Raw genomic sequence first — 24149 nt, 5'->3', positions numbered from 1 at the left:
TGCAGGACAATGCTTGGGATCTGTGATACTGTGCTATAATCGATAGCACCACAAATTTGAAAAGTGTTTTATAACATGCTGTAAAATTATGCTGAACTCTCCTTTTCTTTAATAGTTGTGGCATTTTAGTTGTTGACTGTTGGGCTCGGAGTGAGACTGCTAAAGGAGATGCCAATTTGTAACAGTGCTTTATTGCAGTCAAGGCCACTGTGTGGGCAACCAAGACTGGAAGCTGTCTGTAACCATTTTGGGCCTTTTCTGGTCAAAGGGAGATCCCAGGAGCTGATAGGAGAATGACAGAATTGGTAATAGGGAGACTGAGAATCTGACAGTTGTGATGTATAAAAGACAAATATAAAGTAAGTAGAGGAAATTAGAGTAGGGCTAATTGTGGTTTTTAATTATTGTGGGTAATTTGCTCTGATAGGCATTCTTTGTTCATGGATTATATACACTGTAGTTGGAAGAATGTTAGAGAACTTTTAATCCTAACTCTGCCACTTACCTGCATGACCTGGGGCCTATCATAGATTGTTTCTAAATCTGTTTTCTCATCTTAAAAGAATAAAAGTGATAACAAAACCTTTTTCTGTCTAACTCTTGGGGTTGTTGTAAGGATCACAGAATGTAGGTGAGAACCATTTGTAAATTGTAAAACGCTGTGCAAAGATAAATGGCTCTTATCTTTGCTGATTTGTCTTTAGTTTATGAGTAATATAAAATATAAAAAAAAAAAACCTTGAGCAGATATGTTTGCATCAGATATGTCTAAAACTGGCTCAAGTATCTATAAGGCCAGAATCAAGTGGACAAAAGATTTAGATAGGCCACACAAAAGGAAATACACATTGAAAACCAACATGGAAAGTGGTCACTATCATGATTAAAGAAAAAAGTAAATAATTGATTACCCTTTCACATCTATTATCTAACAATTTATCAGTTCATAAGGCTTTGGAAAAATTGTTTCATTCATACAATATTAGAAAATATTAATTGGTACAGTCCTTACAGAAGACAATTTAGCAATGCATAGCAAGAGCCATTAAAATGCTCATTTCCGGGGGGAGAGTCTAGCTCAGTGGTCAGAGTACCTGCTTAGCATGTGCAAGGTCCTGGGTTCAGTCCCCAGTACCTCCTTTAAAATAACTAACTAAACAAATAAAGCTAATCAACTACAGTTCAATAAAAAAATAAAATTGAAAAATAAATAAATGAAATTATAAACAAACCTAATTACCTCTCCCTAAAAAAACCCAAAACAACAAGAAAAAAGTGCTTATTTCCTACTCTAATTAAAAAAGATACATGCACCCCAGTGTTCATAGCTACACTGTTTACAATAGCTAAGACATGGAAGCATCCTAAATGTCCATCAAGAGATGAATGGATAAAGATATGGTATATATATATATATATATATATATATATATATATATATATATATACACAATGCAATACTACTCAGCCATAGAAAATAATAAAATAACACCATTTGCTGCAACATGGATAGACCTGGAGATTGTCATGCTAAGTGAAGTAAGCCAGAAAGAAAAAGACAAATATCAAATGATACCACTTACGTGTGAAATCTAAAAAAAAATGAGACAAATGAACTTATTTACAAAACAGAAGCAGACTCACAGATACAGAAAACAAACTTGTGCTTACCAGCGGGGAAAGGGGCTGGTGGAGGGATAAATTGGGAGTTCAGGATTTGCAGATACTAATTACTATATGTAAAATAGATATACAACAAGGACCTACTGTATAGCACAGGGAACTATGTTCAGTGTCTTCTAGTAACCTATAATGGAAAAGAATCTGAAAAAGAAAATATATATATATAACTGAATTACTTTGCTGTACATCTGAAACTAACACACCATTGTAAATCAACTATAATTTAAAAAAGAAAGAAAAAGTGCTCACTTCTTTGATTCCGGTACAGTCATCTTACTGTTAATAATAGGAAAAAAAATTGCATAAGGATGTTTGTTTCAGTATTACTTGGTGACATTAAAAATTGGGAACCAAACAAACAAAAACAAAGCATAAATACAGGACAGAAATAGACTCACAGACAGAGAATACAGACTTGTGGTTACCAGGGGGGTGGAGGGTGGGAAGGGATAGACTGGGATTTCAAAATTGTAGAATAGATAAACAAGATTACACTGTATAGCACAGGGAAATATACACAAAATGTTATGAGAACTCACAGAGAAAAAAATGTGACAATGAGTGTGTGTATGTCCATGAATGAAAAATTGTGCTGAACACTGGAATTTGACACAACATTGTAAAATGATTATAAATCAATAAAAAATGTTTAAAAAAAATTGGGAACCATCTCTGCATCCCATGATTGGGTAAACATTAAATAATATCACAATTTAACTAATATGAAACCATTAAAAATAAAGATGACAGTGTTGAAGGCTAAAGGTGAAATACTTATAATGCAAAAGAAAATACAGAATTCTTAGTTATATCTGTGTTAAGCAGGTAGAAAGTTGCAGAGGAAATGGCAAAATGCCAACAGTTGTATTAAGAAAGTCGGGCTACCAATCACTCACTCATAACTCTGAGACCTGATACCTCTCAGTGGACTCAAGGGAAGATTTGTGTTTATAGCTGTTCTAAAATTTTACTTAAAGTTCTATGATAATTCTTAGTAACAGTGATAAGTGTAACAGGAAACTTCTGTACAATGGATGAACACTGGGGTTACATGGAAAAAATTTTTCTCTGGGCAGATAAGATCAGGAAAGTCAGTAAGCGTGCTTCATTCTCTTAAAACCCGAAGTAGGTCTCTTAGAGACCTAAGTATAAAGGCAAGAAAAAGGCAGCAAAAAGATGGGAGAGAGGAAATTTACTGGGAATATTAAGGAACAGAGTTTAAGGAAAGAATGTAATGTCGTTCCAGGCAATTAAATAGTCTGGAACATTTTAGTTTGATTTGAAACAAAGTAGAGACCCAGCATGTATTAATTTGATTGGATTATTGTTGTTTGAAATATTAACCCTGATTATGTCTGTGTTTCTTCTAGCTTCATAAAATTCTCGGAGATAAGGTGAACAATACTGCTGTAATTGAAAAGCAAGTACTAGAACTTTGGGACAGACTGTATCATTCTTGGTTTGTAAAGGTACGTTATTTTAGCTAAGGATTTCAATTTGTAAACTCATAAAGTCCTTCTATAGACTCATTGACTAGGTAGGATAGTGTTTACACTGAGATTTCATTTATTGATATTTCTAAGCTACAGGGTCTCAAGCCTCAGGTCACTGAGAGTCAGCTTGAGCTGGTGATTAATATCCATGGCAAAACCCACCAGTCTCTCTGGTGTATCAGTATTCCATCGTCCATTCCTTGTCACAGTATCTCATCCTCTAGACCAGCTCTGTGCAGTAGAAGTGTATTGCAAGCCACATAGGTAAAGTTAATTTTTCTAGTGTCCACATTGAAAAAACAGGTGAAATTAATTTTAATAATGTATTTTACTTAACCTGATATACTTAATGTATTTTATTTCCTTACATATATGAAATAAAAAACTTAATGAAATATTTTACATATATATGTGTGTGTGTGTGTGTATATATATATATCTTTTTTTTTTTCCATACTAAGTCTTAGAAATCTGGTTTATCTTTTACACTGACACTAGCAGCACATCTCAGTTTTTGGACTAGCCCACATTTTGGGTGCTCAGTAGCCACGTGTGGGCAGTGGCTAGTTTGGGCCAGTATGGCTCTAGACATTAAGAATTTTTCTCTTTGAGGAAGTGAAAATGGATCCAGAAGTTTAGAGATCTTTATTTTAAATCAGCCTTTAATGCTGAAGTGCTCTTACTTCAGAATTTATTGCAAAAAAATGGTATCATTTTTCAGTAAATATAAAAATGACTGTTTGGTAGCAGCTGGTTATGCTGGGCCATCCTTTACGGTGGGCTAGCAGGTCCCATGGGCCATCGGGAGCGCTGCTGTGGAAGATGCCTGTCCGGTGGGAAAGGAGGTAGAGAGTGGGGCAGAGCTGGTGGTTGCTTTTTCTCAGGGTTGAGCTAAAGAGAGGAGGAACATAAATACACCTCTTAACTTAGGGCAGGGAGAAGGGCTAGATTTTAAATTTGAATTTGTTGCTTAGTGACCTGTCTGGCATTGTGTACTCTTGCTCCAGGAGGAGTTGAAAGAACAGTCATAGTTTTTATGGGTTTGAAAAACTGGGAGTTAAAACGAACTGGGGGATCTCTGGATGGATGTCTGCTGAGTAACCAGACGATTAGAAAGGTTGTATCTGTTTCTTCCCCGCTGGCTCTGGGGCTTCTGCTTACGAACAGCTTTTACTGTCCCTCACCTGCTTTGAGCTTCATTTATGGTTCAGGGAGGTCAGTATTTTAAAAGTATAGGTTTGTAAGTGGGTAAATGTACTGCTTTCTTTTACTAAGACCTAATGTAAACGTCTTTTACTAGGATGTAATGTCTAATGTCCTCATTGCATAATGAAGATTGGCATCACTGTGCTGTTTGAAAAAGTGCAAGAATGGAAGCACATCTGAAATGTTAAGAGTCTGCTTCTGCCTCTAAATTTTAACCTTACCAGTCACTTTGCTTATGTATAGCCCTTTCAAACCTGATATTCCTGCGTTTCTGCCAATTTAATTCTCTTCCAGGTAGATGAATTAGATTCCCCCTGCCCCTTGTTTTTCTTATTCTGTTTTCCCCTGGTTTGAGGTACGATTGACACATAACATTGTATGGGTTTTAGGTGTGTTTATTCATATTCTTACCTCCCCCTGTTGTCTTTAACTTATATGGAATATTAATAAGGGAGATGAGGAAAGGAGGTAAAAAGCAGAAGTGAGAAATTAAGAGAAATATTAGAGGGACTAAAGCGGGGAGAGATGAAAGTATATGCTGTGTTTGTGTATAGTTGAATATACTGACTAATAAAAGTGTGTTCATGAATATACTTAGGAGAGAAGCACTTAAGCTAGGCTGCCACAACAGTAGCTAGAATGTAAACAGAAAAATACTGTATTTCGAGTCTTCAGGTGGAGTTCTCAGTTTATTTCTTAAATAATGTGAAGTTTTTCACCTTTGTGTATTTACTAAAGTGCTCAGGTGGACCTAAAACAAAATAGGCTATTTATATCTTCTGTTCTTTAGGTTAAGATGGAGATTTCACGTCTGCACTTTTTTTTTCTTTCCTTAGAATGTAACACATTCTGGAAGGCACAAAGGACACAAGATGCATATAAGTCGTCAGAATAGCTGGCTGGGAGACATTCTTGACTGGCAGGATATTGCTTCCTTTGTTCACGAGAACATTGAGACATTTCTTTCGGTAAGAAATAGTATTTATAGTTAAACTGGACTTAGAAATAAAAACAGAAACTCTTAATTCCCGGTTTTCTTCACACATTTCAAGGCCTCGCAGTATCCTCTTCTTAATGCCACGACATTTACAGTTTTTGTAATTCTGAATGCACAAGAAAGATGTCCAAAAGCCACAGGCCTCAACTGCAGCTCCCCGATGCTGCCTCTGTGTAGAAGAGCGACCAAGCGATGCTGACTCAGGAAGCATAATGCGATGCTATGGCTCTCTGGTTCTGAGATGGCATCCTCGTCCCCTAGGCTGACCAGAATGTCCCCAGCTGGACCGCTAGAGAGGGGGCAGCCTTTCTGGTGGGCAAAGCCCTTTGGCAGGTGGAAATACAATTCTGGTTACATTAGAGAGAGTGAATGTTTAAAGCCTTAGTTTATCGTTGCCCCTCTTGACCTCCCCTCATGCACCGTCCACCTCTGCCTTGTTTTCCAGAGGATCGAAGGCAGCGAGGAACAGCTGGCAGTGTTGTCAGGTTTCAGCGACCATTCTTCATTCCCTAGCATACTTTGTGAGCTGTCTCCCCCTGTGGCTTTTCACAGAGATGAGAAGACTTCTCTTGTGAATAAGCTTGTGACTCTCATAATAAAAGTGGAGGTTTGCAATGCTAGATATTTTTCAATTTAAATTTTTATCAAAATAACAGATGACCATAACTGAAGTCAAAAAAGCTTTAAGGTTTTTAATAAAAAAAAAAATAACAGTGCTCCTGCTCTGTGCTTCCTCACTTCAGTCTTCTCCAGAGAGAGCGCTCAGTTCTTGTCGCTTTCGCTGTGTATTTACCTCTGCATTTCTAAAATAATGTTTATGCTGCTTTTTCTTGGTTCTGTAATTTGAGATATTGTCTTTTGGCTTCCTGATATGGAAGGATGAAGATACAAGTGCTTGCTTACAGCTCCCTTGAGGTTTTTTTTTTTTTTTATACAACTCCTTTGGTCCCCACCCTCATCCCTGCACTCACATTTTTCCATCTTCCTATTCACCTTACATGGCTTTAATAGTTTGAAATTAAATCTAGAAATTCATATCCTTTAATTCTAAGAATTTTGTGTTTTTGATAATCCCTTCCTTCTGTTTTCTCTAGTCCAGTGGTTCTGAAACTTTCTGGTCTGAGAACTCCAAAGAGCTTTTGCTTATGTGGATTCTGTTGATGTTTACGGTATTAGCAGTTGAAATTGAGAACTTTAAAAATATTTATCAACTCACTAAAAATAAAGTTACATGTTAACATAAAGAACATGCTTTTCGTGTTAACATTCCAAAACAAAAATGATTTAGTGGAAAGAGTGGCTTTCTTTACATTTTTGTAGATCTGTTTCATGTCTGGATTCTCATGTTTGTTTCTGTATTCAGTCTGCTGGAATATGTTGTATTGGTTGAAGTATATGAGGAAAATCTAGCCTTACAGAGATACGTAGTTGGAAAAGAGGTAGATTTTTTTAACAACTTTTTAGATCATTGAGGCTGTTCTTCGCTGATACTGTGTCAAAACTCAACAAATAATGTTTCTTAAAGCTTAGTAGCAGTGTGGAATTTGAAACCATGTTGATGAACTTCTTCCATTCTTATATAAAGGTCCATCGATCTGTCTTGGCTAGGAATGGATCTATTACCCTTACATGTTTTCTTTTAATGCACTGGTCATTTGGAATATTGGTTCACTAATTTCTATATATTCTAAATATTGACACATTTTGTTATATAGTATTTAAAAAACTGCATTCTTTAATTAATCACCATCTATCTCATCAGAAAAAAAATTTTAAGAAACCGTTAAGGTCAGCTCTTGATTGAATTTTTTTATTTTTTTGCGATCATTCTTGTAATAGCCAACATCTCTTTCTTATTTTCTAAACCTTTCTTCCTAATCCCTTTGAGTACAGAGAAAAATTACTTGATTATCGTTGGCAACTACCAGTCTGCTATTAACATATTCAGTTAATTTCTCAAGAATTAGCACAGGGTATTTCCTATCAGTATGACCCATAAACCATTTAAAAATTATTTTGATAAAAATTCCAAAATGACTGAATTCCCCAGAAGAATGCTTTTCAAAAATCATAAATAAGGGCATTGTTGGTTTGTTTCTCGGAATCAGTGGCATTATTCATTCACTCTTTATCCCACAAGGTCAAACAGTCAATTATGCATATTTTTGTAGGCATCGTGAAGCATTTTCAAGATTTTATGTAAGGAGTTATTGTAAATGAAACCAGCCTGCCAAAGTCTTCTTATGAAGGCCAAGTTGAGTTTTGTAAGAAACACCGAGGACAACACAATATGCTTTTATAAGTGGTACATTTGAGGTAGGAAAGGAATGGATAGGCCTTTCATGGAGCAGATGGTATAACTTGAACAAATGACAAAAAACAGAACTTCTCTTTTGGAAAGGGCACCAAAATAACGTTGGGAGTTCTGGTCCCCGCTGTAGTTCCACTTAATAGCTTCATGTCCTTGGGCAAGTTTTAAAAAAAAAAAAACAAAAACTTTGAGCTTCAGTTTGTTTATCTGTATAATAAAGATGAAATCCTCTGCATTGCTTTCCTCCCTGCATTGCTGTGAGGTTTATGGGACCATTTTGAAAACTGTAATGGAAGGTGTTTTTCTGATTCTCTTGCTTCCACGCTTTTCATTAAGAGGAAGGACAGTCCTCTTGGGAAGAGCAGAACAGACGTTATCTGTGGGAACTTAAGTTCGTGAAGGGGTAGGAAATGAAAACATGCAGCTATGCTATAGGTGTTACGCATCTCGTGTTAGAAATGTTTCACATACATTAACAACTGGTGCTGGTGACTTTGCAGGTAGATCAGATGAACTCAGTAGGGCTTGCTATAGGGTCATTATCTGAGGAAAGGTTTTCAGCTGCAGAGCTCTGATCCCATCTGTTTATTTCTTTCATTGTGATTTTAGTGAAGTCCTTGAAGTGATGCTTTTGTGTTTTTGGATGATTCTGAGTAGGAGGTGGCAAGGGAGGGGAGGCAGCTAAAGAGGCAAATGCTGGAATTTCACGGCCTGCACTTGTGATCTCACAAGCCAGATACAAGCTCAGGTTACCTTCTGGCATATTCTCCTGTAGGTACTTTTTTCGATACTTGACATTTTTCACATAGTAATAATCATGCTGTATATGAAATTTTTGTTTCCTGTTTTTTAAACTTAGCGTTATATCATAAAATTTTTTCTTCGTTATAATAGAGATGTTTTTAATGGCTGCCTAATATTATTTGTGGTAGATTCACTGTAATTTACTTAACCATTTTTCTTACCAATCAACATTCAAATGTTTTTAGATGATTTGTTTTCCATTTCAAATAAAATGAATTCTTGTCATTCCAGTTTATGGTACTGAAACCCTGCGTGAAAAGCAGGCAGGTAGCTGTAGAAACTCCTTTCCTGAGGGCTAGTTCTGATGCTCCGCTTTCCCCCTTCGTTAGATCTTAGAGTCTCTGTGGATTGTTATGAGCCGGAACGTGAGCCTGCTCTTCACCACTGTCACCACGCTCCTGACCATCCTCTTCTACAGCGGGACCGCCCTTCTCAACTTTGTACTGTCCCTGGTACGTACGCACAGATAAGTACGTGTCACACCTCCTTCCGCACAGTAAAGCGTGTTCTTGGTTCCACTTGTGTTTCCTTCCTATAGTTTCCAAATGTGATTGTTTAGGAGATACTGTCCTTTGTTTTGCAGATAATTTTCCTGACCACCCTATTTTATCTGTTAAGTTCCAGTGATGAGTACTACAAGCCAGTGAAGTGGGTGATCAGCCTGACACCACTATCTCAGCCAGGTCCTTCTTCTAATATTATTGGCCAGTCTGTGGAAGAAGCTATCAGGTAGGGATAAGATTTATGCTGTTCTTACTTGCTTCAGAAACTGCCTTCCATGAGACACCCATTTTTCTGTCTTAAGCCTTCCTGGTAACATTTAGTGCTCAACTAGTGGCAGACATTGGTATTTTCAAAATTATTTTTAACTTCTTTGAGAGGACAGTGTGAGCAGTGCAAATGTTGATAAGAAAAACATTCAAAACAGTCTCAGTGTCCTGCTCTCAAGCTTGTGTCGTACAGAATGGCCTGTCCTTGTCAGCTGCCCACCCACACGCTCTTGCTCCAGCTCCTAATCATCACATGATTTACTCGGGAAAAGCCCCTCGTGCACCATGCACGCACCTCCCCTTCTCTCAGAACCCTCCTTACATTCTCAGGAATTCTAGCTTTGCTCAGGAGGAGAATAGCTGGCTTTCCTGTTTCTTCCTCTCTCCCTCGGCAGCTGGGCTATGCCCTCTGTGGGGGGTAGTTTGGATACTAGAAAGGCAAAATTTTTGGTTATCTCCAGATCGTAGGATCTGTGTGCATTGCAGGTTCGTGTCTTCTGGGGTCCATGTGTTTTAGGCTTGCCCCTTCTTCTTCCTCTTCATCATCTCAGGTAGGGGGAGGCCTTTTACAGCCCTGTCTCAGCTCCTTCCCCAACTCTTGTCCCTCATTGCTCTTAACTCATTAGTGAGGCTCTACGACTTTTTTTTCCTTCTTATGAACAGCTACTCAAATTAAATCCTCATGTTATCCAGTAGTGCTCCTTTTTCTAACGAGTTGTTAGGCAGTCTAAAGCTTCTATGGAATGGTGAACTTATGGCTGGCATTTCTGTTGCCACATACTTTTAAGAAAATAGTAATTGCTTGAAACTAGTCTTCACAGAGATCTTGATTTGACCTGATAATTCTGTCTCACTGATTCTGCCTTATTTTTCCACTGTGTTCATGTAACAGCTAGTGAGGGATACCACCTTGATCTTTAGAAAGTCCTTGGTTACATTCAAATAGCATGCATGCACCTAAGCTGTATTTTCTCTGAAGTCTTGCTGGGTTTTCTCCCTTTTTCCTACTAACCTCTATTGGACAGCAAGTGGGATTAAAAAAAAAAAAAAACAAGCTCTTATCCCCTGTGTTGCTCTTAGGTGTCCATGTGGGGCCATATGTAAAGATTCCACTTTTGGCAGGATATTATCTAATGTAACAGCTTTCAGGGTGAAGTTACCTTCAGGGAAGATGCTTTCTGGCTTTACTATCCCGTCTAAGCCTGTGTGACCTTTTGTTATCATCTTTATTAGTCTAGCACTAGATTCGTTTATCTAAGGGACATCTGTCTGACTCAAAAAGGATTATGCACATGCTTTACCAAAAAGGAAAAATAACTTTCTATCTTCCCAATAGGATAAAGCTATTGAATAAACATATCACAGGCTGCTGTAATCCTCCAGTCAGTGTTACTTAAGCAAAATCTTATTACAGAAAAATATCTACCTTCTCCATGAAGAAATTCAAGAAAGACACTTCATTTTCCTGAAGTAACCTTTATTAACACTGCTGACCATCCTCTAAATTTCTGCCATTGAGTCATCTTTTTTTCATACCAAATAGGTTTGTTTTAAACCTTATTTTTTAATGTTGTGGTTGCTTGGAATTGGAAAGCAGAGCTGTGATTTGCACCGAGGTCCAGCTGATTGAGAGCACACATCCTTCTGGTATACCATGATGCCTTCTTCAGGAGGAGCTGGTTGGGGCAGAAAATGTTGAATTAAATTTGTACAACTGTTGAGACTATTCAAACGGACACATGAAGCAGGCAACTAAAAATTTAGGTCTTGGGTTCAGGACGGAATTTGATGCTAGAGTGCAGTCATCTACAGAGAGGTGAGGAAATAGATTTTTTTTTATAAATTTGCCTTATCTCCTTGGGATTGTGCACACTAATGATGTGCTGTAACAATAGTCGATGTCTTGGTTCCATGATATACTTGTACAAAACTATTCATTTCATCATCTTATTTTCAATACAGAAAAAAAAAATTAACAACCCTGAATACCAGAACTATAATCCTAATTGTTCTCAAAACCGATAGCTTTTTGTGAGTCTGAAAAATATGGTACAGACTAGATAACTTGACATAGACTGGGCCATTTTTCTAACCACAGCTATATCAAGTTTTACAAATCATAGATCATAATTCAAGATGATTTTTATCAGTCTAAGTGCTTTTTTATCTATTTCTTTACTGACTCAAACTCCAGACTTAAAATATATAGTTTTTCATAGATGCCTCTGAAGAATGTTCTCATATATATAGAATAACAGTGAGTTTTAGTTCTGTGAGCTCTTTCTTGTCAGTCTTTTCATTCTGAGGGATTGTGTTCAAGATGGAATATTTCTTCACGGAGAAAGATTTTAAGAGGAAAAATATTATACAAATGACCGTGAAAGTATTATTGTAATGTCCTGAGAGTTCAGTGTAGGCTGTAAACTGTTGGTGACGTCAGATTTTATATCAGTCATTAGTCATCAGTGTTGCAGTTAAGTGGAAATTATTAAACTGATTTATATGATCCGTTACTAAGTTAAAAGTCGACTGGAAATTCAGAGTTAACTGCATGTCCAGACAGTGAAAGTGTCTTTGTTCTTCAAGCTTTGCCTTCTGAAGTATGTGGCTACTTGATAATCAGTGTCTCATTGAATTTCTGGACCTTAGTTGTTATTCTCCATTCTGAATAAGTATTCTTCTAAACTGAATACATTTGTGACTGGGTTTTCATTTCATGAACTTTTAAGTTAGTGGCATGCTTCCCTTACCCCTAAACCATGTTCCTTGCCTTAGAGCATGTTGTGTCCCGAATGTTTGCATCACACCCTTCTTCCCCGATGCTCCATTCTGCTTGCTCTGGTGGAGATATTGCACATTACTAAGTTGCATGTTGTCACGGCCTCAGTGCAATTTAGTGTGTGTGATATTTTCACATGAGTGCATGCACACGGCTATGGCTCTTGTTTGTGGAATTACAGCTTTTCAGGGTCGGAGGGTGGGAGTCCTGCTGATGAATTAGATGGGAGAATGGATGTACCGTGAGATTTTTCATTTGGAAAATGAACAGGCTTCCCACCTCTCCCCACAGTTTTGCAGAATTAAAAGTATTTGGGTTAAAATAAGTCAATGCTGATCATTTAGTAAATCAGTGTTTCCAGTTTTTACTTTGAGCGAGTTAAATATTCTTTGGGAAGAAGTTCTTAACGAATTTAAGGTTATAAACATCATTAGTTAAAGTTAAAACGAATAAGGAAGATTTTAAAGCTGTAAGAAAATACGTTTTCATTTATTTGAAGAGATATCTCTGCTAACACAGAAATTGAGAGGCAGAATCTCTTATGCATATTTGGGAGAACTAAATTAAAATAGATTTAAATAGTAAATTAGCTAGAGTTCTTAAATAATAACCAAGTTAGTAAATATAATACACTTTTCACCTACTTGATTAAAGGTTAATCTATTAAACCTAAACCTTTGCTTCGAGTTTCCAAGGGAAATGACCTTAAAACTTTTTGTCTTATATTTAGTTTCTCATTGTGGCACTTTAAAAATCGCTAAATTCATTTTAATAGGCTTATAATAGAATTAGTGCTGAGATACAAATGTTTGTTCTTTGCCTAATTGAAAAAGGCTCTTGTTGATTTTTTAGTTAGCATTCAAGTAAGTGTCCATGATTGGTAGGCGTTGTCAAAGATCTAAAACCATGCATTAATTCTGTAAAAATATTGAATTAATATTTACTACTGTCAAGGACACCACATGACTTAATATGATGCCACTGTCGTACGCTTGTGTGTGTGACTCACTGTTACTTCCATTGGGGACAGGAGGGTTCCGTGGAAGCATCAGCTCCTTGCGCCCCTCAGCAGCATGCTGTGTCTGCCTGCACAGTGTGGCCATTCCCCTCTGGAATGGGAAATGCAGTGTCAACCAGGTTTCTGTACATTTTACTGTGGGGCTGGGTCCCTGGAGTGGCTGGTGAGTTGGGAAAGGGAGGGAGATGTAACTTCTCAGGAAAGGTTAGGTAGACTGCAGGGAGCTGGCGGATCCTAGTCCTGACTGGTCATTTTATGTGCTGTGTCTCCGGAGCTGGCCTGCCCTCTCCACCAGCCCACCCTCCGCCTGAGGTGCAGCACATTGCAGAACAACTCCTGTTGTTCCACGTCAGTAATAATCACTGTTGTTCCCTGGGAAGTGATGGTCTCATAATCATCGTCTTTGACCTTTAGAAGGAAGAGAGGGCAGAACCAGTGTAAGGAAATGTGGGAGTAGGCACAGTTTTCTTGTGGACTCTTTACTCTCCTCTTCTTTCTTTGTCTTTAGACTGTGCTTCCTACTTGTTTGCAGTCTAGGGTCCTGTGTACCCTGAAGTCACAGAGCTTCTTGACTTCGGTTTATCATCCCCCCCACCCCTTGCTTCAAATCTGATTCCATTAAAAGCAGGTCATCTGATCAAATCCTGAGCTGTCTGGATAGTTGTCTCTCACTCAGTTTGGAAGAGTAACACAAACACTCTTTTGATCAGAAATGAGAGAGGGCTGAAAGCTGAGGTAAAAATTAGGAAACTTGTGAAAAAAATGACACCTTCATCTTAGAGTTTATAAAGGATAATGACAGAGGACTAGTTACGAATTAAAATCCTAACCAGCCATTTGAATTCAGTTCAGGCCGCTTGTACAAAGGAGTTACATATATAGTTGTGTAAGTGAGGCATGGACACACATACCTGTAAGTGTCATGTAGTATGAATATACAGTAGTGTTTATCAGGGAACAACACAGACAAAAGGCTGATTGTGAATAAAACTCCCAAGTTCATCCACAGAGAGGTTTGCTTAGGTGATGCCTGACTGGATCGGATGCACCGTGGCCTGCCTTGCAGTCAAGGGGAGCCCTGTCCTGTAAGGGTCCACGTGCGGCACGGGGTGGGGGAGCATCTAGAGGACTGTCTCTGAGTGAGGACGTGGCCTTGTTAGAAAAGGGGGAGCCTCCAGCTCAGGGGCTGGTGTCAGTCTCGTCACTGTGCTAAATCAGGCCTGCCGAGTCGGTTGACTGAGCTGCCAAAAGAGGGGAGGAAAGGAGCTTCCTGAGCCTTCTGAATTTGATTCTCTTCAATTGCTGAGTGCTGGGAAAGCCTGGAGATGTAGGCAGAGAACACCTGTCAGTAATCTTTAAAGAGTCACCGAAAAAGGTCCTAGAAGACGGAGCACAGGCAGATACTCTTCTGTTCAGAAGAGAGATTTGAGGTGGAGTGTGGAGGAAGACTGTATGTTAACATTCATTTTAGACTGGTGAACTTGATACAGGTTGGTCTTCTGTAAATTTCTACAGTTGGTGCTTGATCATATGGTTATGAGCAGTTACAAAGGGAAGGGTGATTCCTGACAGCACCCAGCACAAGTCATACACTTCCACCTTTAGAAAATGCCACTCGGCGCTTTTGTGATTTTTATAAGAGGTTTGATGAAGTAGGTAATGTCTTTGACGGCAAGACAGGAAAAATGCCCGCTGAATCTGAATATCCATAAAGTGTGCGTTTATGGTTGCTATCAATGAGCGAATCGAATGAGAGGATGCTCTTTCGTTGGTATGATTGTGAGGAATATTCTTGCACTGATTGAACGATTTCTGGTAACCTGTTCAAACTGTATTGTGCACACCATTAGTTATGTGCCAGAAGGGGTTTTATTTGATTGCAAGAGTGACTTACTCCTAGCGGTCTCTGAATTTTAGGTTTCAAAGAACCTGAAATGAATGATTATATAGTCAGAATTTTGGATGATTACTCATATAGCCTGATCACTAATTTACAGTTTAAAACAAGTGACACAAAACTTTGTGGTGTGTTACTTGCATTCTCAGCATTGCCATACCCTGTACTTCTTGAGCACAAAGCACAGTATGGTCCCAAAAACGGGAAGGAGAAAAGAGAAGCTCACTGTGTGTGTTATTTTTAGCCTTACTACAATACTGATTGGTAACCATGACATGGTTATAGCATCCACTTAACTGAGTGCTTACTGTGCACTAGGCACTAAGCTTAGCACTTTAATTGCATTATTAATCTCTGTAAAAACACTTTGAGGTGAATGCCATTATCACTGTCTTACAGTTGAGGAAAGTGATACTCAGAGACATTTTATGGTTTTCAAGATCACGTCGCCAGTAAGTGACAGACTGGAATTCCAAAGCCCTTGACGACAGAGCCAGAACTATTTCAGGTCGTGTGGCTCCCCGTTTCCCTGTTGTTTCTACTGAACCCACATCCTTCTAGTTCTCCTTCCTTAATCGTTCTGCTTCATTTACTGCATTCTTTTGTCCTTCCTCACTGCTGAGTCTTTAGTTCCCACTGTTCTCTCTCTCAGTAGTCTCCCAGCTACTGGGCCTTTGGCCTCCAGTCTCGTTGCTGCTTTCAGTCCCTCCTCTACCCTAACATTTGCTAAGTATCCACTGTGCCGGGCACCGAGTTACATGCTTTGCATTTATTATTTCATTGATTCTCTGTTAGGACCCCTTGCTCATCCAGAAAAGAGACCTCTGGTGAGATACCAAGTAAATCTGTAAAACTGAGAGTGTTTTCAGTTAAAAAAAAAAGTCAAAATGAGTGCCTGCATTATTCCAGGTGAAAAGGCAGGAACGACCCCTTAAAACTGTTGGGTCTGTATCTGGTGAACTAACTGCAGTCCAGGCACCCAACTCACTGAAGGCCAGAGTGGAGCACAGGAGTTCTACGTGTTGTTACGCCAGCAGGTACAGGTGCACACACTGTGAGCACGCACTGTCTCGTCTCATCTCTCACCCTGCACTGCCCACCGTCCCCATGTTCTACTTCTGTTTCCCAGAACGCTTCACTCTAGTAGGGTGAATAGGACCTCAGTTTGTCTCAGTGGGTACACTGAGCCCCAGTCTCCTTTTGGAAGTGGTCAGCTAGGCTAGCCATTATTGAAGAAAGGCCCTCCCCAGGACCAGATGTGGGCTGTCATGCAGCTGCCCAGGCTTCTGTTGGGTGGTCTCTGGGCTTTGAGGACCATTAAGTACCTGACTGACCTGCATGAGAATATCTTAGTAATACATGATAGAAATTTGAACACCAAAAAACAAATACTCACCCAGCATCTTGGCCTTCAGTGAGCTGGGTGCCTGGGTTGGGAGTTAGTGCACCAGAATGATCCAGTGCATAGATCCAACAGTTTCCAAAAGGATTTTCTTGCCTTTTAACTGTGAATGGCTTGGGTTTTCTTCACCCTCATTTTAATCTTTTTTTTTCTTTTAAAAAAAAATTACTGCACTTCCAATTTAACCTTTTTAACCTGATTTTTGAACCAAGAGTGTTCTTTCCTACATGGTTGAGGGAACTCAACAGGGAATCGGTGAAATAACATATGTAAGGCAAGTAACACAGTGCTTGGCACTTTGTGGATTGTATTAGTTTCCTGTTGCTGTGTAACAAGTTACCATGAACTTCGTAGCTTAGACAACATAGATTTTAAATTTTATAGCTCTGGAGGTCAGAAGTACTACTCAAGGTATCAGCCAGGCTGTGTTCTTTCTGGAGGGTTTAGGGGAGAAGATGTTTCTTTGCCTTCTCCAGCTTCTAGAGGCTGCCTACATTTCTTGGCTGTGGTCCCTTCTTCTGTCTTCAAGGCCAGCAGCATGGCATCTACAAATCTCTCTTTTTCTCTGAATTCTACTTGCCTGACACCACCTCTCCTGCCTTTCCCTTTTTATGCATTTTTCAAAAAAATTGAGATAAATTTCACATATGTAAAAATCACTATAAAGTATACAATTCAGTGGTTTTTAGTGTACTCGCAATTAGTGCAGCCGTCACCACTATCTAGAATCAAAACTGCCTCCCTCTTGTGAGGACTTTTGTGATTACATTGGATCTACCCAATAATCCAAGATGATCCCCCCACCTCAGGGTTAACTTAATCACAGCTGCAAAATCCCTTTTATCGTGTAAGGTGACATTTATAGGTTCTGGGCACTAGGATGCAGACTTTATTGTGGGGCCATTATTCAGACTACCACATGGGTACTTAGCAAATGATAGTTTCTCTTCCCCCTCACCTTCTCAATTTGGATACACTAAGGTCCCAAGACACAAACTTCAAGAGTCTCCGTCATCATCAAAATCCTCTGAGCGCTGATCAGGTTATACTGATCTCGGAAAATCTGATAACAATAGCTCCAGTGATAGCTCCTGTTTATGGAGCACCTGATGTGCACCTCATCAGTTACTGGGGACTTCAGGTGCGTTATCATTTAGCTTTTCATGAGTTGAATTGCTCTTTCTGCCAATATCCACCCACATAATACTGTAAGTACAAAGTTGAGCCTTACACGTTCAGGAGATGTGTATAATGTAGCAGGCAGTAACTTCTGGCTAGGCGTCGGTGGATTATAGGTTTTCTGTGAATTGAAAGGTAAAAATAATTGCTAGTGTTTCTTAAGAAGGTAAACAGATACCATGTGACCCAGCATCTCCACACCAAGGTGTTTACTGAAAAGCAGTGAAAGCATGTCTAAAACTTGTGCTTACCTGTTCATAGCAGCATGATTCACAATAGCCCCAAACTGGGAACAGCCCAAATGCCCATCAGTTGTTGAGTGGGTAAATAAATGGTGGTGTCCATATAATGGAATACAACTCTGCAGTTAAAAAGGAACAACCTACTATGTGGATGGTCCCTCAAAATCAGTGAACTAGGTGAAAGAAACCAGTCACAAAAAGCTAAATAATGCCTGTGGGACTGTACTTGACATTGCTGAACTGTACCGTTAAAAAAGGTTAAATGGTAAGTTTCATGTTATGTATATTTTATGAAAAATTTTTAAAAGAAATGTAGTGTATGATTTCATTAATATGAAATTCTAGAAAAAGCAAAACTGTAGTGACAAAGTATATCTAGTGGCTGTCAGAGACCAGAGTTGACGGAGGGATTCACTATAAGAGAGCATGAGGAAACGTTTTGGATAATGGAAATGCTCTATATTTTGATTCTAGTAGCAGTTATGCAGCTGTATACATGTGTCAGAATTTTCTGAATTATACACATAAAGTTGGTGAGTTTTATTGTTGGTAAATTAGAGTTCAGTAAAGGTGATACAGAAAAAAGAGGAAAGGAAAAATGGCTAGGAATTTGAAGGAGTTAAAAAAAATTCTCTTAGTACACTGTTAGAAGATTTTTTCTCTGCTTCTTTTATAAAGCTGTGTGCCAGAGCATAAGTAATAAGACAGAGGGGGCTGTATTGTCTTTTCCTCCCTCAGTGGGATATGTGAAAATGTTTAGTTACAGCAAACAATAGATAGTGCATTTAGGGGCCACAAACTTAGTTAAAGGTTGCCGTAGTGAGAATATTACCAACAGTCAGTATTCCCAGGGGTAGATGAAAGAAGATTGCTGTTTCCTACAGTGATCCTTTTTGGATTGACCTTTGCTTACTTGCCGCCCAGAGATGTGATTCAGCCGTGATAATTCCATTGCACTTTGATGTCAACTTATTTTTGGCTTAAAAAATTTTAAATACCATAAGGTTGATCAAAGTACCACAACTATGTCTTTTCTCACGGATCCCCCCCACCACCCATTCTAGTCAGATTCTATAGGTTTTTTCTTAGACCTTGTTCTCATTAATCTCTCCATGGTATATATGATTATTCCCTCATTCTCAAAAGCTTCCTTCTCCCTTGATCTCCGGGAATAGTATACTATAGTGATTTTCCTCCTACCAGGGAAATGATTTCATTATCTCTTTGACTGCTGTACTTTTTAAAAAAAAAAATGTTTAAAAATATTTATTACCCATGTCTTCCATTTTTCTTTGATATCTGAGGGTAAAATGAATATGCCACATGGCTACATAAAATAGATCACTTGTAAAGGGTTTAGTGGGTGCATTTGCCCTGTGGACAAAGGAGTTTGTTTGCAAAAGAAATTTTGCTCATTTTTTTTTAAATAAAATGTCTGATGTTTCAGAAATTGAAAAATAATTTCTAATGAGAAATTTTTGATTAAGTACATGCCTAATAAACTATTAAGATACTTTTTTTTTGTTCTGCCTAAAGCAAATATGTGGCTGGTGTATCTCTGTCCTTAGGTCCCTTATGAGAACACAGCTCACTGCCCCATTTTTTCTAGTCTTGCCCCTTGGGATATCTTCCCCTTTCCTATGATTTGATTTTTCTGGTACATCTCAAATCTCTTGTCCTAAGTTCTCTATTAAGCCTTGTCTCTCACTTCCAGCTACCTCCAGGGTATTTTCATCATCCTTTTTTGACTTAATATTGCCCAAGCTGAAGAAACTCCCTTTTCTTCCATGTCCTCTCCCATTCCGGGGTTCTCCTTGACTTTGAGATACTGCCATTCTTTCTCCTTCAGGTTTAAAACTTGAATCTCTTCTGTTCTTTTTGTCCTCCACATCTTCTATTCAGTTATTGTTCAGATCTTTTTTATTTCCTGTGGGCTGTTTCCTGTCCCTTCAGTCTTTTTGATAACCTCTTTAGTCTGTGTCCCTATTGTCAGAGGTCATATGGCACCTTTAAGACATTCTTAAGTAAAAGCTGCTGGTCAGTATGACAAAGTTTCACAATTTGGGGAGCCACTCTGTTGCCAGATCCAGGTCTCTGAACCCTGTGAAATGAGGGAATCATTAGGTTCCACAGTTTGACTTTGCTCTCACAGTACACCTCTTGGGATGCTTTGAAAAAGCTTGGTGTGTCCGTTTGTGTGTACAGTGTCCCCTTTGCTGCCCTAGTCTCTGCTTTTTCAATTACAGACAGCTTTTCCTTCTCATGAGTATATGAGCGTGCCTCTGTGCAACCCGCAGATTCCTGGTTTTTGTAATTTCGTGATACCTTGGGGTAACTTAAGGTTTGCTGCCTTTGTGCTCTTTCTGAGCAGTTCCTCACTTCTCCTCCTTATACAGTACCACCTTAATCTTCGAAATGAAAAGCAGAAATGAAGCACCTGAGATTGCATATTTTTATGTGCTTCATTCCTATTAATCACCCAATATATGTGTCTGTTTTTACCCTCTTGTATTTTCCTCTCTGATTTTTCTTCGGCGTTAATAAAGTGGTTGTTGTTTTTTGTAAATTGTCTCCTAATGACACATGTTCTTTGATAGTGTTTAACTTACTTTGTAGGTTTGGTTCCATGGTTTAAGAAATGTGGGAACATTTTGTTAACAAGAGAAGAAAGACTGATAAAGTACCAGTTGTATTGTCCCTCACTTGCTCTTCCCAGAGGGGAGAGCTGGCCACAGTCTGAGTGTCTTAGAATTGAACTGCATCATCAGAAATACAATACTTACACTTTTCTTTCTGTTTATTTTGGTGGTGAACGATCTGCTTCAGAAGTGAAGACTTGATAAGTTATTTTGGTGAATAGGGTACTTTAAGGTGTCTTATTTCAGTTATATTTCGATCAGAGAGAGATTTAAAGAACAGCTTCATAAATCTATTTCAAAATTTCAGTATAGGATTTTTGTGTGTGTTTCTTTGAAGTAAAATGACAACAGCGTTCTCAGGCCAAGTGGAAAGTGGAAGCTTTTAATCAGATTTGGAATAAAGTAGCCAGGAGCCTAGGAATACTGATATTTCTGAATCATAATACGATGCTGTGTTTATTTACTTCCCTTTTATCTTTGGATGTTTTAGAGGGGTATTTGATGCTTCCCTCAAAATGGCTGGCTTTTATGGCTTGTACACCTGGCTGACTCATACTATATTTGGCATCAATATTGTCTTCATACCATCAGGTAACAACTGTATCATAAATTCCACTTCCTCTTTTTAAGGGACATTAACCCATTTTGCACAAACTGGGACATGTCATCTTGCTCAAATGTAAAATACTAAATTTTGAGATTTAACCTAGTCCAGACTGAGAGCAGAAATATGATGTATTATGTTTATGTACTGCTGTGTCCCCAGTAGCTAGGACAGTACCAGCACTTAGGAGGCACTGCATCAGTATTTGTTAATTGAGCATATTCTTCTGGAAGAGGGTGAGCGTGAAGTAAGATCCTTCACCCAGCAGGGGTTTATTTTTGTTTTTGTTTTTTTAAAATACATCTCATTTTTATTAGAAGCAAGGTAAAGAATATGCTCTTACGTGAGAGTTAGAAACTAATTTCTGGCTTGGCGTTGCACTCGGTACAGATTTTTGATCAGTGTTCTCTAGTTATAGGACTCTGCAGTCGTCCCTTGGTATCTCTGGGGGAGTGGTTCCAGGACCCCCCAGGATACCAAAATCCGTGGATGCTCAAGTCCTTTGGCCCTCTTTATCCACAGGTTCCATATCCCAGGATACTGAGGGCCAACTGTATACGTATCAGAATAACAACTGTAAGACACTAAAATTGTGTTGCTTAAGAACAGGTTCATAAAGTAGACACACATCTCAGAAAGATTTTCGTTATCTAGTTTTAAGATCTTGGACCTCATTCAACAAGCAAATTCAGTTAAACAGGGCATTTCATTCCCCTAAAATTTGAGTTTGTATTTGTTTGTCTTGTTTTGGTGGAAATTTTTAAGTAGTAGGAGCTAGTGCTTAGATTCTGCTGTTACTGCTTTGGTGATGACGTTAAGCTGCTTTTCTTCTTTTAATCTTTTACTAGCTTTAGCAGCGATCCTTGGAGCAGTGCCATTTCTGGGCACGTATTGGGCAGCGGTACCTGCAGTTCTGGACCTGTGGCTTACCCAAGGCTTAGGATGCAAAGCCATCTTACTGTTGGTTTTTCATCTCTTGCCAACATACTTTGTAGATACTGCCATATATTCTGATATATCAGGGTAAGTATTCCACAAAACTTCTGAAGTAGGTGGTGAATCATCCGGGAATTTCTGCGGCCTTTTTAAAGAAGTTTTTTTTTTGGGGGGGCGGGTGTGGGAGAAAGGACAGGTGGTAGGCTTTTTTCAGTGAAATCATCTTTTGTAATCTCACTGATATAGTCAAAGCTTAATTAATACCGTTTGCAAGATACGCTATTTAGTTACTATATAAGTATTATTTATAATATATGAGACCATGGGTTAAAACAAATGTGTGACTAATCCTCTGGTTTAGTGACATTTAACCTAGGAAAAAAGTATTACTATGTGTACTTTAAAATAAAAATATTTTAAGTATAGTAACAAGTTAGTAGTTATTCTCAAGAACGTTGCTTTTGGAGAAAAGCATTATTAGGTTGTAGATCCGAGGATTTCCCTGTAAAATCTCACCAAGTTAATGTCTAACAAGCAGTGCTTTCTTCCTTAAGATGTTATAGTGTGGTTCTTTAATGAATACAGGTGAATTTAAGGCAGAAGTCAAATTTGGCCATATAATAAGTGTCTGTCTATTTTTGTACGTTTTGATAGCCCTTTTAGAAAATCCATTAAGTAAATCAAGCCGATTCTCCTTTAGTCATGTATCTAGATTCACATTGCTTATTAGACTCCAGAATGTGATCAGGTGTTAGTTTCATTCAGCTACTCACATTCAGAATATGGCCTACTGAAACTGTTACTAGTTAATCTGTTACGTTTTCTTTAAGTAGAGCGCATCCTCACAATCAAGGTAGTCGGGGTCTAAGTTTATAGGAGGAGGACCGTTCAGCTCATTTGAAATTAAGAAGAGACAAATTATGTGCCTCCTTGTTTTCTTTTTAGTAAGTGAAAGTGGAGAACGAATAATAACAGAACTACTCTGAAGCCCCAAAGTTCAGAGTGAAAAGAAACGAGCAACTCCACAAGGTAGCCCTAGGGGAGCTTCTGTGCCTAAAACGTAAAGATACAAGGATAACAATCAGGGTGTGCTTCACTAATGTTTAACGGTTGGAATTTAAATAGTCACGGTGGTTACAGGATTTATAGTTAAGTGCTTTCCTTTCTTTACACTCTGCTGTAAATTTTATATCAAGGTTTTCAGGTAGAATTTAAGACATACATGGTTTTATCTTAATAAAATAACACCTTATTTAACCAGCATCACTAGGAAATGAAAAATTTTACATAAATTTACTTTTTTATTTTTTAATAAATTAAGCTTTTATTTAAAAACTCGCACACTTTTTTTTTTAAGCTGTAAGCATTTTGATGGAAAATTTCCTAAATGTGTTGTTTAGGGAAAATGCATATTTACGTCGCATATGTGGAATACCGCCCCAAATCCTTTTTTTTTGGAGTGAGGAAAACAAATACATTACAAATATAATGTATTGGTTTCCTGAAGGCTGGTTCACCTTAAATACTACTTACTGAAATTGTAATATAGTGCAGGACATTCTTCCAAGGTATTTAATTACTTGCCCTTCACTAAATTTTTCTAATCATCTGTGTTTAAAAACTAGGAACAAATAAAATAGGCCTTATTTCTAAGTCCCTCTTCTGTCAGTGGTCAGGTGTTACCATTTTCAGTGTTCAGTACTGCTACCCTCTACAGGCATACCTCATTTTTATTGCCTTTCGCCTTATAGTGCTTCGCAGATACTGCATTTTGTTTTTGTTTTTTAACAGATTGAAGGTTTGTGGCAACCCTGTGTTGAGCAAGTCTATCAGTGCCGTTTTTCCAATAGCATTTGCTTATGTTGTATGTCTGTGTCTCACCTTGCTAATTCTCACAATAGTTCAAACTTTCTAATTATTACATTTGTTATGGTGATCAGTGATCCTTGATGTTGCCATTATAATTGTTTTGGGGTGCTATGAACTACACCCATATAAGATGGCATACTTAATTGATAAGTGTTATGTGTGCTGTGACTGCTCCACCGACCAGCCATTCTCTTGTCTGTCTCCCTCTCTGTGAAGCTCCCTAGCCCCTGGGACACAACAATATTGAAATTATTTAGGCCAGTTAATAACCGTACAGTGGCCTCTGAGTGTTTAAGTGGAAGGAAGAGTCACACATCTCT

General features: G+C 38.4%; 1 protein-coding gene across 1 annotated transcript in view; it reads left to right on the top strand.

The window, feature by feature from the left end:
- The window catches only part of TMEM245 (transmembrane protein 245), an 80284-nt gene that overhangs the window by 42550 nt on the left and 13585 nt on the right, over positions 1–24149 (top strand). The window contains exons 10-15 of the mRNA XM_072959876.1: positions 3054–3152; positions 5219–5350; positions 8824–8946; positions 9078–9223; positions 20911–21011; positions 21873–22047. Coding sequence (XP_072815977.1) covers positions 3054–3152; positions 5219–5350; positions 8824–8946; positions 9078–9223; positions 20911–21011; positions 21873–22047 — 776 coding nt within the window. The remainder of the gene's footprint in view (positions 1–3053; positions 3153–5218; positions 5351–8823; positions 8947–9077; positions 9224–20910; positions 21012–21872; positions 22048–24149) is intronic.

The sequence above is a fragment of the Vicugna pacos genome, chromosome 4, assembly GCF_048564905.1.
Source record: "Vicugna pacos chromosome 4, VicPac4, whole genome shotgun sequence".
Lineage (NCBI taxonomy): Eukaryota > Metazoa > Chordata > Mammalia > Artiodactyla > Camelidae > Vicugna > Vicugna pacos.
Note: the sequence above shows the minus strand (reverse complement) of the source record. Positions and strands in the feature narration are given on the sequence as shown.